Source organism: Macaca mulatta, chromosome 7, assembly GCF_049350105.2.
Source record: "Macaca mulatta isolate MMU2019108-1 chromosome 7, T2T-MMU8v2.0, whole genome shotgun sequence".
Classification (NCBI taxonomy): Eukaryota; Metazoa; Chordata; class Mammalia; order Primates; family Cercopithecidae; genus Macaca; species Macaca mulatta.
The window spans coordinates 125208074-125224906 of record NC_133412.1 but is presented as its reverse complement, the minus strand read 5'-3'; the positions used below and the strand labels follow the sequence as shown (position 1 = coordinate 125224906).

The 16833-nt window shown below is 45.2% G+C and overlaps 1 protein-coding gene across 4 annotated transcripts in view; it reads left to right on the top strand.

Moving 5' to 3' along the window:
* NID2 (nidogen 2) overlaps positions 1 to 16833 on the top strand; it is a 63748-nt gene that overhangs the window by 39036 nt on the left and 7879 nt on the right. For all 4 annotated transcript variants that reach the window (XM_015143693.3, XM_015143692.3, XM_015143691.3 and 1 more), the window contains 6 exons: positions 616 to 744; positions 2242 to 2385; positions 9479 to 9598; positions 10356 to 10589; positions 14349 to 14570; positions 15178 to 15347. In XM_015143693.3, the coding sequence (XP_014999179.3) occupies positions 616 to 744; positions 2242 to 2385; positions 9479 to 9598; positions 10356 to 10589; positions 14349 to 14570; positions 15178 to 15347 (1019 nt within the window). The remainder of the gene's footprint in view (positions 1 to 615; positions 745 to 2241; positions 2386 to 9478; positions 9599 to 10355; positions 10590 to 14348; positions 14571 to 15177; positions 15348 to 16833) is intronic.

Here is a 16833-nt window from a genome sequence, read left to right as displayed (position 1 = left end):
ACAAGTATCTGTCACCTTTACAACCTCCATTGCCAATGATTTTAGCAGCTATTAATCTGAATATAGTTATTTAAAAATTAAAGCATAGCTGTTTAGGTTTGAAAAGATGGTTTGGAGTGGAGTGGATTTTGCACTGGGGCTGTGAAAAGAAAACATCTGTTGCAATTCCTGGATGTTTTGAGTTAAGTTTTGTAATTTTGAGCCTGTAATAAGTAGTTCTTAGACTTACTAAAAATCTCATTTTCTGGTTTTCTTTAAATTTTAGACAGACATTGTGTTTCTTATATCCCCAAAAGGCAACGGTAGAAATTTTTTGATATTAAAAAAAAAATTGGTTTTCTTCCAAGTATCCATTATTTTTAAAACAGTTAAAGAAGTCTTAGAATATTCACTTAAAAATGTATCTTCCTGTGGTGTTTACTTGAATGGCATGAAATTTTTACTATTTCTGGTTATCTGCAACATGCATTCATATCTGATTTTTAAGAATTCTACATCTGCCAACCATTTGTCCCATTGAAGCATCATACTGGTCAGAAAACATTGAGTTTTTAGACCCTCCACTTCCGGGACCCTTGAATTAAGCAGAATTTTTCTGTTCTCATTTCTTCTTAGATGAAAATGAATGTGCAACTGGCTTTCATCGCTGTGGCCCCAACTCCGTGTGTATCAACTTGCCTGGAACCTACAGGTGTGAGTGCCGGAGTGGGTATGAGTTTGCAGATGACCGGCATACTTGCATCTGTGAGTTCCAAAATCATTTTCTTGTGTGGCCACAATGGTGCTCTTTAATCTTGCCTTTTATCAATGTTTTGACTTCTGCTATTCAGAGGCTCTGCTATATGGTTTTCTTTAGAAGACAGTTTACATTAAAATAACCCAAAGCTGGCTGGACGTAGTGGCTCACGCCTGTAATACCAGCACTTTGGAAGGCTGAGGCAGGTGGATCGCTTGAGTTCAGAAGTTCAAGACCACCCTGAGCAGCATGGCAGAACCCCATCTCTACAAACAATACAGAACATTAGCCAGGTGTGGTGGCACAAGCCTGTAGTCCCAGCTACTCAGGAGGCTGAGACAGGAGGATTGCTTGAACGCAGGAGGCAGAGGTTGCAGTGAACTGAGAGCATGCCAGTACACTCCACCCTAGGTAATAGAGTGAGACTGTCTCAAACAAACAAACAAAACAAAATCTCTCGAAGCTATCGCTCAGTTTCAGCCCTGTTTATTTTCACTGTTTTTCCCTAAATTGATATTTTTGGTGTTGAGTTATTGAAGGATGCCCACCGCAGTTGGGATTTCTGGCCCAATCATGAAATAAGATGATGAACCTCTCTAGTAAACACCTCCAGCTCTTTAGATAGAGCCTAAAGTATTTTTCAAATTAGAAGAGATGGATTCATCATTCACTGATGCATGTCCTGCTTGACTGGCTAAAGAGCTCCTTCTGTAACCAAATTACCCCTTCTATATTTCCAAAAAATACTACAGACCTAAGAATGGATCAAAAGAACTATCCTAATTCATCCCATTGATAAAGCTGGATGAGAGTAAAGAAAATGCACTCTTTAGCCAGGCATGGTGGCTCACGCCTGTAATCCCAGCACTTTGGGAGGCCGAGGTGGGCGGATCATGAGGTCAGGAGTTCGAGACCAGCCTGACCAACATGGTGAAACCCTATCTCTATTAAAAATAGAAAAATTAGCTGGGCGTGGTGGCTTGCGCCTGTAATCCCAGCTACTCACGAGGCTGGGGCAGGAGAATCACTTGAACTCTGCAGCTGGAGGTTGCAGTGAGCCGAGATCGCACCACTGTACTCCAGTCTGGGTGACACAGTGAGACTCCATCTCAAAAAGAAAAGAAAATGCACTTTAATTCACTGGGATAAGGAGGGGTAGAAATGATAAGAGAAACCGTGTGTGTGTGTGTGTGTGTGTGTGTGTGTGTGTGTGTAGCAATTGCTCTGGAGTGTTATAAACTTTAATTGAGGACTGCTTAGGTGATGGGTTTTTGTGCTTAATATTTTAACCACAAATTCATACCAGTACTTGAACTTTAATAGCATACGAACCATCTAGGAATCTTGTTAAAATCCCAGATTCTGAATCACTGCCCCTGGAGTAGGGTCTGAGAACCTGCATTCCCTGGTCTGTTGCTGTTGGTCTGTGGATCATGCCATGAGGAGCAAGGCTCACCCTTTGCAGGCCTAAACTCTTGGACGCCCTTGCCTTCTTCTCTTTTCAGTGATCACCCCACCTCCCAACCCCTGTGAGGATGGCAGTCATACCTGTGCTCCTGCTGGACAGGCCCGGTGTGTTCACCACGGAGGCAGCGCGTTCAGCTGTGCCTGCCTGCCTGGTTATGCTGGCGACGGGCACCAGTGCACTGGTGAGTAACTGCGGGTCAGCTTCAGTGAGTGGAAAGTCGCCTTGGATGCACATCCCCACATAGATGGAGATCTCCCAGAAAAGACAAAGGACTTCCTTTGATTCTAACAGCCTTGTGGCTGCCAAAATAGCGAGGAAAAAAGCATCCTTTGAATTAGAAAGGGGAGCCAAGGGTGATTTCCTGTGGACTAGATGGACGAGCATATATGGCTTCCTTGGCGGAGACATTCCTGTAGCACTCAGGAGCTTCTAACATTGGTTCCTTGGAGCCAGTGCAGACTGGAGGAATTTAGGGAAAATTGCATACCTTCCTGTTAGGCAGTCTCCACCTTTCAATCTCTTTGGTTAATGGCTTAATTCAACACTTATGATTGTGCCATTCTCCTGCTTTAAGTGATATTTTAATCTATCTCTAAACACATATATAATTTCTAATTTTTCTCTTGCAAAAGAGAGAACTCCACACATATAAAAAGACACACATATCGAAACTTTTCTCCCAGAAATCTATCTTTAAGACTTAATGCAGTATTTTATAAAAGCACCAAATCATTTGCAAGGCTAGCCATTGCAATTTAACTTGGAAAGAACGTGTGAGGTTGTTATTTAAAGGTTAGACGTAACTCTCTGAGTATAAAATGTCCATGAAACTAGGATTAGGAGTACTTTAAAATAGAAATCATTCAATAAATCTACTTAAATCACAAAAGGTTTTCCAAACATACCCTGTGCTATGTGATGAGATTGAAACTCGGTTTCATGTGAGTCACACACACAGGGTGTAAAACAACACACTGGGGATGAGAGAATGGTGGGAGAAGTGTTTGGAATGGGAACGGGCCTGCTGGGGAACATGAACCTTAAAAGGCAGGCTTTCCCCTGCTCCTGGTGTTGCTGTCTGCATCTGCTGCCATCCACCCAGGCCCACTGAGCTGATGTGCTAAGAACAGCTTTGCAATTCCTGGGAGCTTTATACTAGATCCAAATAGCACGGGCCTCCTTCCTCTTCACCAGATGTTTGATTCTCATCCTTCTGCCATTCCTTTTTCCCTTTGGTTTCAGCAGGATGGGCTGAGTGGACAGCAGGCTGAGGGCATGCGTCACTGACAGAACAAAGGTCACTGTGACAGCAGCTCAGCTCTCCACTTCTCCCTGGATGGGGCAGGTGCACATGGTGGTTTCTGAGCCTCATCCTTACTCTTTCTACTTGTGCTGTACAGAAGCTCTGCTGCATGGTTTTCTTGAGCAATTTATGCTGAACTAACCCAAAGCCGTGACTCAGTTCAGCCCCCCGCCCTTTTTTTTTTTTTTCCTAAATAGATATTTTTGGTGGTAGTATTGAAAGTTGAGGCTATGGCTTGAATATTTGCCTCTCCAAAACTCATGTTGCAACTTACATTCCAATGTGGCAGTATTGAGAGGTAGGGCCTTTCAGAGGTGGTTGGATCATGAGAGCTCTGCCCCTATCAGTGGATTAATGAGTTATCATGGGAAGGGAACTAGAGGCTTGATAAGAAGAGAGACCTGCCTAAAATAACATGTTAGCACACTCAGCCCCCTCACTATGTGATGTCCTGCACCACCTCAGGCCTCTGCTGAGAGTCCCCACCAGCAGGAAGGCTGCCACCAGATTTCGCCCCTTGACCTTAGACTTCTCAGCCTCTAGAACTATAAGAAATAAATTCCTTTCCTTTAGCAATTACTCAGTTTCAGATATTCTGTTATAAACAACAGGAAATTGACTAATGCAGATGGTAACCCTCAGTTGGGATTCCTGTGTGTCTTGGTATTAGGCCCAGTCATGTAAGAAGACTATGGACCTCTTGAATAAACACCCCTAGCTCTAGATAAAGAGTATTTCCCAATTAGAATGAGGTAGATTTGTAATTCACAGATGTTTGTCCCACTTAACCAGCCAGGAGCTCCATCTGTCATAGATATACTGGTGAGAAAACATTGAGTATATCTGTAATAGATATACTCTTTACAGATACCCTCTACAGGTATGGAGTTCAGGGTGAGATGCCAAAGCCTGACAGTGGGAATGATGCTTTTCCTTCTTGTGGAACACATCATTTGGTTTGGTTTAACCCTAGTACCAGCTCTAAGAAATGTGAATCCATTGAGAAAAATCTTGTCTGTAGAATTTCTTATTTAAACATCTGGCTGCTCAGATCAGCAGAGATGGTGCTTTTAAAATATTTAATTCCTTAGTGTTCTGGTTTAAAGCAAAGAAGTTGAAATTAATTTCAGCCTAGATATGATGAGTGTTAATCAGAATATTAATTTAGATGCTGCATGCTTTGATCACTTCTAAAATGATTCTTCTCTCCCTCCTTTTTTCCTTTATTTGTCCTGCAAGACTTTGGTTACCTTCTGGGGTCATGTTAGGGCTCTGAAATTGGCTACTTTTTCATATTGGGAATTTAAGTATTGTCTTTTATTTGCCCTCTCTATTTTTGCCATTTTCAATTGTCCCTATTTTATTTCTGGCTCTCTGCTTTTAGGATTTTATTTAGGCTCTCTGCTTTAGGTTATCTATTGCTGTGTAATAAATTACCCTAAAGTGTAGCAGCTTCAAACAATAGACATTTAGTATCAGTTGTCCAGGGACCTGGGAATGGCCCAGCTGGGTCCTGTGCTTTAGGATCTCTCACAAGGCCACAGTCAAAGTGTCTGGTGGGTCTGTGGTCTCATCTGCAGGCTTAACTGGGGAAAGATCCACTCATGGTAATGGGCAGGATTCGGTTCTTTAAGGACCATTGGATTGAAAGCCTTGGTTCCTTACTGGTTGTTGGTTGCCTTCAGTTTTTTGTCACTTGGGCCTCTCTAACATGACAGCTTACTTTATTAATGCCAGAGAAAGTCTGCTAGCAAGATGGAAGTCATAATCACAAAAATGACATCCCTTCAATGTTGCTTTATTGATTAAAAGCAAGTTACTAAAAGGGCAGGGATTACACAAGACCATGAATCCCACTAGGTAGGGATTGCTGGGGGCCATCTTAGAGGCTGCCTACCACAGCCACTTACTATGTGGCTGCCTTCTAAACTTCCAGATTGTGGAGTAGTAGAGAATGAATGGTCATTTTCCTAAAGACCCGTGCATAAATCAGGCTAGGCTAATCATGAAAGGAACTTGAAGAATAAATATAGAAATATAGGTGTATGTGTGCATATTTAAAGGCATTCCATAGTACACATGTGTCTCAGTGACAAAGAATAGAGGCTGTATTTTGTGGGAGCTATGCATTGTTAAAGCACATGTGCTCTTTTACTCCATCAAACTAACAATAAGGGGGTGTGGGAGTTTTTCTCCAGCCACAGTTTGTTAAAAACCCGGCTCCCTGGAGAGGCTGCACTTGGATTTGGGTTCTCAAGTCTGGTCTGAGTCACTGGCCAGGAGGCTTTTATCCAAGTAGAGTTAAATCTTCTGCAGCTTCCCTCAATCTGGAGTGATTTCAAACTTGTGTTGGTGTGAGCTGGATATTTCTCAGACATGTTTGTCCTTTTGGATTGTTGTGACTTGGCCAGGTGCAAAAGCAAATTGTCTTGAGTTGGGACCTTCCCAGGAGGAGCAAGTGTGAGTGGAGGAAGCTGGGTTACAGATGGCCCATTACCCAGAGTCATCATTACTCAGGAGGGGCCTAAGGGTAGATACTGACATTATTCTTTCTCGGGTTTCCTGGTGTTTTTCTTTTTCTTTTCTTTTCTTTTCTTTTCTTTCTTTCTTTTTTTTTTTTTTTTTTTTTTTTTGAGGCAGGGTCTTACTTTATCACCCAGGCTGGAGGGCAATGGTGTGATTACAGCTTACTGCAGCCTCAGCCTTCCAGGCTCAAGTGATCCTCTCACCTCAGCCCTCCAAGTAGCTGGGACTACAGGTGCATACCACCATGCCCAGCTAATTTTGGTATCTCTTGTAGAGAGGGGATTTCATCATGTTGCCCAGGCTGGTCTCAAACTCCTGAGCTCAATCGATCTACTCCCCTCAGCCTCCCAAAGTGCTGGGATTGCAGGCGTGAGCCACCACACCCGGCCTAGCTTCTCTCTTTTTTGATAACAAAAGCGTTATCTTCATTATGTGCCTGGCCAGGTTTCCTGTTCCAACAATGTAGGTAGATGTTGGGTATGGTATGGTAAAATCAGTGTGGTTATAGGAGGAGGCAAGGATGAAACTTGAAAGGAAGTAGTTTATTACACTCACAGGTCTGCAGTGGGTTCACCACATGCCACGCAGGGGTGCAATCAGCAGGGTGCCCAACTGAACAGATTATGGAGTAGAAAGAGAGTGGGACCTGTGGGCTGAAGCCTTTATTGGGATCTGGGGTGGGTTTGAGGTTAATTGATGCCAGGAAATTTCACTGGGCTCAAAGGCAAGTGGGTGGTGGTGAAGGGGCGGGAGCCTGGGGGAACTCGAGGCCAGTGGTTAGGTTTATCATCAAGCAGTTCCTAGTGGTTTTGCTCAGTATTGGGGCAGTGAGAAGGATGTTGAAGCACAAAAGCATGAACTCAAAGGATTTTTAACACATCTTCCAAACAGTTTCTTTACCAGCTTAATAGATGATAGAGTGGAGGATTGCATTGAGATTAAGCTACCTTTCATTACCTGAGTGAGAAAGGGGCTCTACTACTTCTTGAATATTTTTGTCTTTATAGCAGTCCCTACAGACCTCTGATAGTAATGACTAAGCATAAGCAGTGGCCTCCTTCTCCAATGGTGCAATAAAGTTCCTCCCTTGCCAGGGGGCTGAAAGTCTTTCCATGTTTTCTCTGTTGATATCTGAAGTCGTGTGCATGCATGCTCAGGGCCTGGAGGGACTAGCTGGACTCTCGTCTCTATCATGGTGTGAGAGGCCCTCCAAGGAGGAGTCAGGACTGCAATTCAGGGAGTCTAGATCTTTGGGGCAGGAATTTCTCACTTGTGATATCTTCAGTCTCTTTGGGGACTTTCTCCTCCTTGTTGGTCATTTCTAATAGCTTCTATCTACCTAAAACTTTAGTATCTTTGATGATGCCAACAGTATCTTTGGGGAGGAAGGCTGGTTTTTCAGATTTAGTCAGAATTCTTAGGCTGAAGGTTCTAAGCACATCAGTGATTTATTTGGTAGCTCTGGGGAATCCCCTCTCTCTTTAGTTCAAAAATAACAATAAGAAACTGCTCCATGGGCTCCAGAAATAGGCCCTGTGTCTCAGGAATTCCTGCTTCCTGTCATTTCTTGGGGTTCCTGTTACCATTAGAAGTCCTTTTAGCATGTGTATTGTGAATAGCTTTAATTTCCTGCATTTGGCTGGATGTTAATTTTTACAGCTTTAGTTTTACAACCTCTTCCAGGTCCAAGGTGTTGGATGGTCAGGTCATCGGTTTTGCCCAGCTAGGCATTTGAGTTGCCCTGTTGAAGAGACAGAGCCAAGCTCAAGGATAATTATGACAACATTGGTTGATTTTTGGGCAACTGAGGAGCCAACCAGAACACTTGGTTTGTTTCTACCCTTGCAGATGAATTAATATCTGCTTTCTTGCCTTTGTAGGTGAAATGATGGTATCCAGGGAGGCCAACCACTCACCTGGGTAAAGACTCTGTGGGTTGCATTGAGTATTCAGAACTTTTTGGGGGAGGACTCCAAGGAACTGATATATGCTGACTAAACTCCCCAGAGACAGAAGATAGGCAGAATGCTTACTTTCTAATTATAACTTAAAAGATTCCTCTCCAGTGAACAGAATACCTTATGCTTAATGCCCAGTGTGTGTACTTAGTGGTACTCGAGAAAGAACATGAGTTACTAGAGGATAAGCCAGTGACAGCGTGGTCTGGACAAAGGGTGGTGCAGGTAACCCTAGAAGAAGTTCCATGTGGGTCATGGGAGGCTGGGTGAGGAGCTAGCCCTGTTCCCAACCCACTCACATCAAATCTAGGGCTTCAAATCTCTGTCTTCCCAGGCTGATGTGTCTCTACCGTGGGCTGCACCATACTGATGCAACACACGCTCATTTTCTAGGTTTTACCCTGATCACACCATCCCACATTTTTTTTTTCTATTCACACATTTTAAAGAAACTTTTGGTTATTACGATGGATGGAACCACTGCTTTGTTTTATTTTCAGCCAAGCCTTAATTGGACCTACACCCTTTGTTTATCCTCCTTTTACTCTGAAAGACTTCCTGTCTCTTAAGATAGCTTATCTCATCCCTTTAACCATTCAATTCTCAGAGCTGCTTTTTTTCTGCTGGGGATGGGGGGTGGGGGGGTGACTTTGTCACATCGACATTGTTGGCATATGCGGATTTCATTAAATAAAAGGAATGTAAGTTGGCTTTTGTTTGAAGTGTCAGGATTTTGTAGTTTTGAGAAATATGATGGTGAAAATTAATCCTCGTGGTGCCATGTGGAGAGTGTAGGGGCCTGAATTGTTTGTACTGATATGCCCAGCAAAATTAGATTTCCATTTTCTAAGTATTATTTTAAAACCCTAGATAATATTCTTTTCTTATTTCTTCTAAAAGTGGAAAGTAAAGAAAATACCTGGCTAATGGGGGTGTGGTTCTAGATAGTAAGATTCTGATTAGGCAAGATGGAATGTGCTTCTTAGCTGAAAAATATTTGGGGCCTCATCTGGCTCCTTTGCATCTAGAGACGAATGTTAGTTACATGGAGATGGTGCCAACAACCAAAGAAAAAAAAAACATTGTTGGATATATTTGTCTTTGTTGCAGCATTGCTGAAAGGAAGTTAATGACTTGTAGTCTAAAGGTTAGTTCAAAGGTAATTAACTTCCTTGAATTCACTGTCAATGAAACATATGCTGTAGGATGTATTTTTTTTTTGTTTCCTTTGAGTGACTACCCATTTGATTTCTACACTGAACATGTTTAGTCTGATGTGTTAACTCATATGTTCCTTGATTTTTTTTTTCCTTTCTATTAAGCCTACCTTTAGGTGTCAGCATTTTTCTGCTCATGCTCAAAGGTCTTCTGAAGCTGATACCTCACTGGATGATGATCCACATGTCCAAAGCCTATGCAGTCGCACAGATTGTGTGAGTGAAGTCATAGTGTTCTTTGCTTCTCTCTTCTGTTTCTGACCTCTGCAGATATAGACGAATGCTCAGAAAACAGATGTCACCCCGCAGCTACCTGCTACAATACTCCTGGTTCCTTCTCCTGCCGTTGTCAACCCGGATATTATGGGGATGGATTTCAGTGCATACCTGGTAAGTTTTAGAGGGCCAGATTAGGCACATGAATCTCTTAGCTCCTTCAAGGGTATTTTTCTATGACAGCCCGCTCTTGATTTAGCCTGATCTGAAGCCTTGCTGGATTTTCCAGGCTGTAGATTCTTTTTCCTCGGTTACCTCCTGCTGCCTAGTTTACTGATAGTTCACTGATTCGTGACATTCCTGGAGGCCTGCAGGAGATGACCCATCCATTGTCCCATCTCATAGCAGCTCTGGTTAACTGCCCTAGTGATCCGCTTGACCTTGACGAATGCAATTTGGATGAAGTGTTGAGATCAAGCTTATTAAACAGGAGCCATATGTGCCGCTAGCCAGGGTTAAGCCTGTGGCGACCGTGTTAGAGGAGCTTGGCCAGCTTGGTGCAGTCTAGTGACTGCCGTTGGCCTGCAGCTTCTCAGACTTAACCTCTGGGCCTTGGGATGAATGAGCTTTGGCTTGTTTTCTCCAGAGTCTCTTGGGATGTTGGGCAGATGCCATGGCTGCCCCTCATTTTCCCCAGATGATAATAGGGAGGGGCTGGACTGCTTTACACTTAGAGCCAGCTAGGGACCTATGGGATGAACTGGAAGAACCGGGGAGAGACGAGAAAAATAGTGGCAAGGTATTATAACGTAAGAATCTAGGGCTCCAAAATCCTAGTGCCTTTCCATGCCATGCTGTGGGCTGGTGAAGTGGATGGGTTGCAATGCCTTCTATTTGTCTTCTGTGTCTTCCTCTGCCTTGATCCTGGAAGACTCCACCTCAAGCCTGACACCTTGTGAAGAACAGCAGCGCCATGCCCAGGCCCAGTATGCCCACCCTGGGGCCCGGTTCCACATCCCCCAATGCGACGAACAGGGCAACTTCCTGCCCCTGCAGTGTCACGGCAGCACTGGCTTCTGCTGGTGCGTAGACCCTGATGGTCATGAAGTTCCTGGTACCCAGACTCCACCTGGCTCCACACCGCCTCACTGTGGACCACCACCAGGTGAGCTTAGGCCTGGGGCTAAAGAAGCAGAATGGCACTGGTGGCAGGTAGATCATAATTCCTGCCCAGACCATGCAGGCACAGGGCCAGTCACCATCCTTCATAGCCTCTTTCCTCCTGAGAAGACTTGAATAATAGTGCGTACATATATTCGTGTTTGTGTCATAAGGACATAGAGATATACAATACATGACACATGATCTGTTATACATTGGCCTCTTAGACCCTTGTCCAGTACAAACTGGAAGTTGAGATTGTGTATGTAGGTCAGACTGAGACCCACTACCTTAGACCTGTTACAGCATCTTAGAGAGATCTGATAGTTAGAAGATCGGGCCAGACTGGCATTTTGATAAGAAGGAAAACTGCCTTCCTATGTAACTATCTCGCTTACCTCTGCCTTCTGAATGACAGGAAACAGTATGAAGGCTGTGTTAATATCAATAGGAAAAATAAGAAAAATGACACCTGCTGGTGGATCCAGCTAGTTTTCTCTAAACTGACAATCCCAGCCCTCTGTAACGTAGCCCAACATCTCAGAGGAGGCACAGGCATCTGGTTTCGGTTAGCCCATATACAATCTGAGAACATGCCTGCTACCATCTGAGCATTCTGCATCTCTGTGGGGCACGGTGATCAAGTGTTCACAGTCGATTCCAACAGCAGGCAGATAAGGCAACTTTCTGTTCCTCGCTGAATTATTCAGGGATGGGTAAAACTTTTTTCCTTAATCATTACAGAAAAACTTTATTTAATGAAGAGCATAGGATTGGCTTGATACCGTTTTAGCCAAAATGATTCCTATACAGCTTGCTATCCAAGGATCCATTTTTACTATCGAGAAGGGTTCCATAAATACTAGTCTTGGCTTTTAATGTGTGAAAGTAAAAAGAACTGGAGCATTACCCCAATAGTTTTTTCCCCTTTTAATGGTGTTAATGGTTGCCCGGGTACGGTGGATCATGCCTGTAATCCCAGCACTTTGGGAGGCTGAGGTGGATGGATCACGAGGTCAAGAGATTGAGACCATCCTGGCCAACATGGTGAAACCCTGTCTCTACTAAAAATACAAAAATTAGCTGGGCGTCGTGACATGCACCTGTATAGTCCCAGCTACTCGAGAGGCTGAGGCAGGAGAATCACTTGAACCCAGGAGGCGGGAGGTTGCAGTAGGCTGAGATCGTCCACTGCACTCCAGCCTGGTAACAGAGTAAGACTGTTTAAAAATAAAAAAAATTTAAAAAGCCAGGTCTTGGTGGTTCCCAGATTCATATAGGTAAAAATTGGTAATGGCTTCATCCATAGTCCCTCTTTGTTTCTATTTTTAGGAAAAGATTTTAAAGGTCCAAAAAAGGTACAGAGAAATTCTATTTCCCTCGTGCCTTCTCTTTGAAAATGTTCTAACTCCATCTGGGATTTGAAGAAATCAGATGGTTGGGAGGTGCCTTTGGGGAATGGTTCAGAATTCGATTAAATTTATTAAGACAAGCATATGTTCAGGACAATGATTTTAAAGGGGGAACCAAGAGACTGAGAAGTGAATGATGAAAATAGGGCCGTGTTCCCTTGTGCGGACTTTCTCCTGCCTACACACTCTCTTGGCACTGGTTTGGACCCGGCTGCTATCTCTGACTGGTCTCATCTTTGATGGGGTCAGCTTCAGGGAGGGTAAGGATGCTCTGTGCCCCCGATTTCAAAATACTTAAACTCCTGCCAACCAGAAGCACAAGAGAAAGACATTCATGGTTGGGTTGAAAAGTAGCAAATAGTAACGAATGAAAGGGATGCCTATGTATGAGTGATTTGAGACACCCATTTCCCAGGAGTTAGGTGCATCTCTTTGGAAGGCAAACACACAGCACAGGGTGGTCCCTTAAAGCAAAAAAGGATCCTTGGAGGTCTGAATGTGGAGCAGGGGTGGAGTTGGGAACTTCTCCAGGGAATCCTGCAGTGTTTGAGGAAGTAGCATTTCCCTCTCTGTGTTCCATTGAGACACATTTGGGTGAAGAAGTCAGAGTCTTAACCTTCTCCACGGGGTCTCAAAAAGAGCTTTGCCTCCCATGGGTCATAAGCTACAGTGACAACTAAATGGCATTCGCTTCCCCCAACTCTGGTGAGTCGTGCAGTCGAGCTAGTTGGGTTTGAGCTCTGACAAGTTCATTCACAGTCTTTTGTGTTCCAAGAGGAACTGTAGGTGCTGGAGCCTGATCATAATGTTCCCAACTTTGTTCTTTGGAGTCATTGGAGGGTTTTGAGCAGAGTGCCATGAAATGCCTTTATATTTTAAATGGACCATTCTGGCTGCTGCTAATTGAGTTTACACTGGTTTTGCAGAGAGTGAGGGCATAGAAGGGTGGAAGCAGGAAAACCAGTGGGAAGGCTGCTGCAGAAATCCCAGGGAGAGGATGAGGCTTTTGGACCAGGGTGAAGGGGGTACAGTAGCGAGAAGTAAAGATATTCTAAGTGGATTCTGAAGGTACCGCTAAAAAGAGTTTTTGACGAATCAGATGTGGATGGTGGAAGAAAGGAGGGTCAAGGATAATCAGGTCTGAGCAGTGGAAAAATGGAGGTGCCATTTACTCCTATGGGAAAGACTAGGGGAGCATCTGGTTTGATGGTGAAGGCAGGGGGCTCAGTTTCTATCAGTTTCTGAGTTCTATTATACATCTAAATGGTGGTAGCAAGTAGGATTATTGGCTATGTGATTCTGCAGACCGTACGCTTTAAGTTGCAGGAATTAAAAAGGAAGGAGAAGTACCTCCTCTTGTTTAAGTTCCTTTGGGTAGTCCTAACATAAATGAATAAGTTATCTCAATAACCTGCTGCAGCAGAGTCTGCTCAGAACCACCTGTATTTTGAACGAAGCCTCAGTGGCACTGTGGAAGCAGCCTGGGAGGAAACTGCTTCGCAACCGAAGCCAGAAGGACTTTAACCACAGAGAGAGCTGTGAGGGAGGGGATGAGAGGAGGATGCTGGAGAAAGGGGGGGAAAGGGCAACATGGCAGGAAGCTAGAGCCTGCAGGAAAAGATTCAGCTTTGAGATAATCCCAGGCGCAGGGTGGGTAAAGCACTTCTGGAAACTGGGCTCTGTAAGAACCATTTTTAAGCTGTTTGCCACCACCTCTGCGATACTTCACTACTAATTCCACTCAGTTTTACCTTTATTCCATGTAGTTTTCCAGTGGGTAGACAGAGGGCGCCGTGGCATAGTTGGGCTTTTGGTAATACTTTCTAAGACGCACACTGGCCAGGCGCAAGATGGCCCTCTCCTCAGCAGGTCCTGGAGCTTGAAGCTTGAAACAAGTGGGGAATGAATACAAATTGGCTTTAAGCATCACCTCGGCCACTGAGTCCCCAAGGATCACCTGCACAAATGCTCCGTCAGCAGAGGTGCCCGAGGTGCAGGCAGGATGGGCCTTGTGGGCCTCTCCTGGCCAGAGGGAGATCATGCCCCTTCCCAGGCTGAGTGAGCTGCACTGCTGACCTTACCTCCTCTTATTCTTTCTTGATGTGGCTGGGCCTTGATGACAGACCCTCCTGGCAAGAAAGCAGCATCAGACGATCTCTTTCTGATTCCCATGGTAGAGTACTTAGAACACATTTGCTTCCCAAGTTTGGTGTCCACGGGCTTGGCTGAGACCTGGACAGTAGGAGAAGGAAGGCCAGGAGGCCAGGCATGGGGTCTCAAGCTACATTTTGCATTCTGTCCTTGGCTCACAATCAAAGGCTTTTCTTCTTCCCTCTTCCCCATCTGCTCAGAGCCCACCCAGAGGCCCCCGACCATCTGTGAGCGCTGGAGGGAAAACCTACTGGAGCACTACGGCGGCACCCCCCGGGATGACCAGTACGTGCCCCAGTGCGATGACCTGGGCCACTTCACGCCCCTGCAGTGCCATGGAAAGAGCGACTTCTGCTGGTGTGTGGACAAAGATGGCAGAGAGGTGCAGGGCACCCGCTCCCAGCCAGGCACCACCCCTGCGTGTAAGCACCGGGCCGCCCCCGCTCCCCTCAGCTGAACTTAAGGCCTTTGCTAGGGATGCTATCTGCTGTGGTGAAGTAGGGGGACGTGTTGGGGTCACCAGGTCTAATGAAAGAAGTCACTACGTGCTATGTTGATTTATAATCTGGTCCACGCAAGATCCCAATTTGTGTTTGGTGTCTGGTTTTTGTCATTAACAGTTTCCATAATTGGAACATCTGCAACTCGGTTCAGCAGGCAGTTACTCCCCCTCCCAAGCCCAGGGCGACAGGGGACACGTGTCACTCTGGAGTCCTAAAAGGAAGCTGACACAGTGCTGGCTCTATGTTTTTTTTCTTTCTTTCTTGAAAAACAAAAAACCTGTTCTGCTTTGTTCTGAGGGAAGTGTTTTGCTGCCTTCTTCCCTAGTAAATGGCAGATTTACATAATTGATCCTTAAAAAAACCCTAGAAATTAAAATTTCTTTTGAAGAACATCTGGAGCACATCTGCATTGGGCAAAGAACTTTTGATATTTTTGGAGGCTCTGGTATGTGGTAAAGTAACTTTTCTTCCCATCTCCCTGCCTGCCCTTGTTCCCCTTCCTCCTCTCCCACCCTCTCTCCCACAGGTATACCCACCGTCGCTCCACCCATGGTCCGGCCCACGCCCCGGCCAGATGTGACCCCTCCATCTGTGGGCACCTTCCTGCTCTATACCCAGGGCCAGCAGATTGGCTACTTGCCCCTCAATGGCACCAGGCTTCAGAAGGATGCAGCCAAGACCCTGCTGTCTCTGCATGTAAAGTGGATTTCTGCTGTGGGGGGCGGGGGCTGCGTGGCTTTCCCAGTGGGAACCACCTCACAGGCCCTGTTGCGGTGCAGTGGACTGGGGCAGGGAAGTCCTGGAGGGTTTCTGAGCTGCAGCCCATTGGCATGGGCCCGATGCCACCACCACAGAACCAGGGCTCTCCGTTGCTGGGGGTCACCTGTCACTGACTAAGGCTGTGCTCTGGTTTGTTCATGGGGTTTCAGATATATGGAAAGGGAACTGTAGACTTGTCAGCATATGGAGGCTGTAGGGTGATCCAAGGGAAAATGGACAGACTCTTACCCTAAGTCCTCAGGGTTCTCTGTATGTCATAACATCTCCATAGAAATCCTGGAAATCAGTGACAGGAGGACTAGCCACAAGGTGTGGTGTCTGCGATTTGTTGGGGACTCCCAAGTTGGAAGTCAGTCAATGACTGTCTCACCGCTGCAGCCCCTTCCCTTTCACTTTGGTTCTGTCCCTTTGACCCACTTCTTTCCTAAGCTTCCCTGACTCTAGATGAAAACTTGAGGTGTGTGTGTGACGCTGGGAGAGGAGTGGATGGCGCCTTCCCCAGGGGATGCTTGATGCTTCCTGAGCCAGCAGCCTCCCTAATGCAAGGCACCCCATTCTGGGGAGAGGGTTTTCTCTAAAATGGGGGAAAAACAAGGGTAGCTCTCTAAAACAGCATCGACACAGTGGAAAATAATCTAATTCCATTGTTGAACTTCACACTCCAGGCACTTGCTCATCCATAAGAAAGAATAGTATGGCATTCATGTTTACATTTACTTCTGTAAATGAACGACTTATTTGGTTCCAGAAAAGCTTAGAAACAGCCAGTGTTTTAGGAAGAGATGTGTTCTTTTTAAGATTCGAGTTTTTGGGTCCTATCCCCTCCCCCAAGAAAACTCTCACATTGTTTTGTAAAACTTTCTCTGGAAGAGGCAGAGACTAAGAAGTTGACATCACTTTAAGCTAACCTTCTTTTATTCTAGTCAAGTCATAGAGCTTGATTGCCTTTCTGAACATGCCCCTGACCGGGACAGGGTGGTGATGGTAGTGGTAGTGGAACTGAAAGAAATGGGACATGGGTTATTTGCACATTTTAGGGAAATTTACTTAAAGGAAAAAACTGGGACGTTTTCTCTAACCTGAGGTTATGACATGGGTTTATGAATCCCATGATTCCCTGGGTTAATGGAAGCTCATTTCAACGTGTACTCTTGCCTGGGACAAATGACCTTTTAATTTTCAAATAAAAGTGTAGTTGACCTTAGCCCTCCCCTCCCACCCCCCCACTGGAGCCAAATCCCGTTTTGTACAATCTTTCTTGTGCTATGCTCCCAGGGGGCGTAAGTGAAGCCAAGCCCCAGGAGGCTGTTAGGCAAGGCAGGAACTTGTATGACCTCAGGGACAGCCAGATAATCCCTGAGTGTTGGCTTCTCAGAGCAGGAGCCTGGATTGAACATTGAAC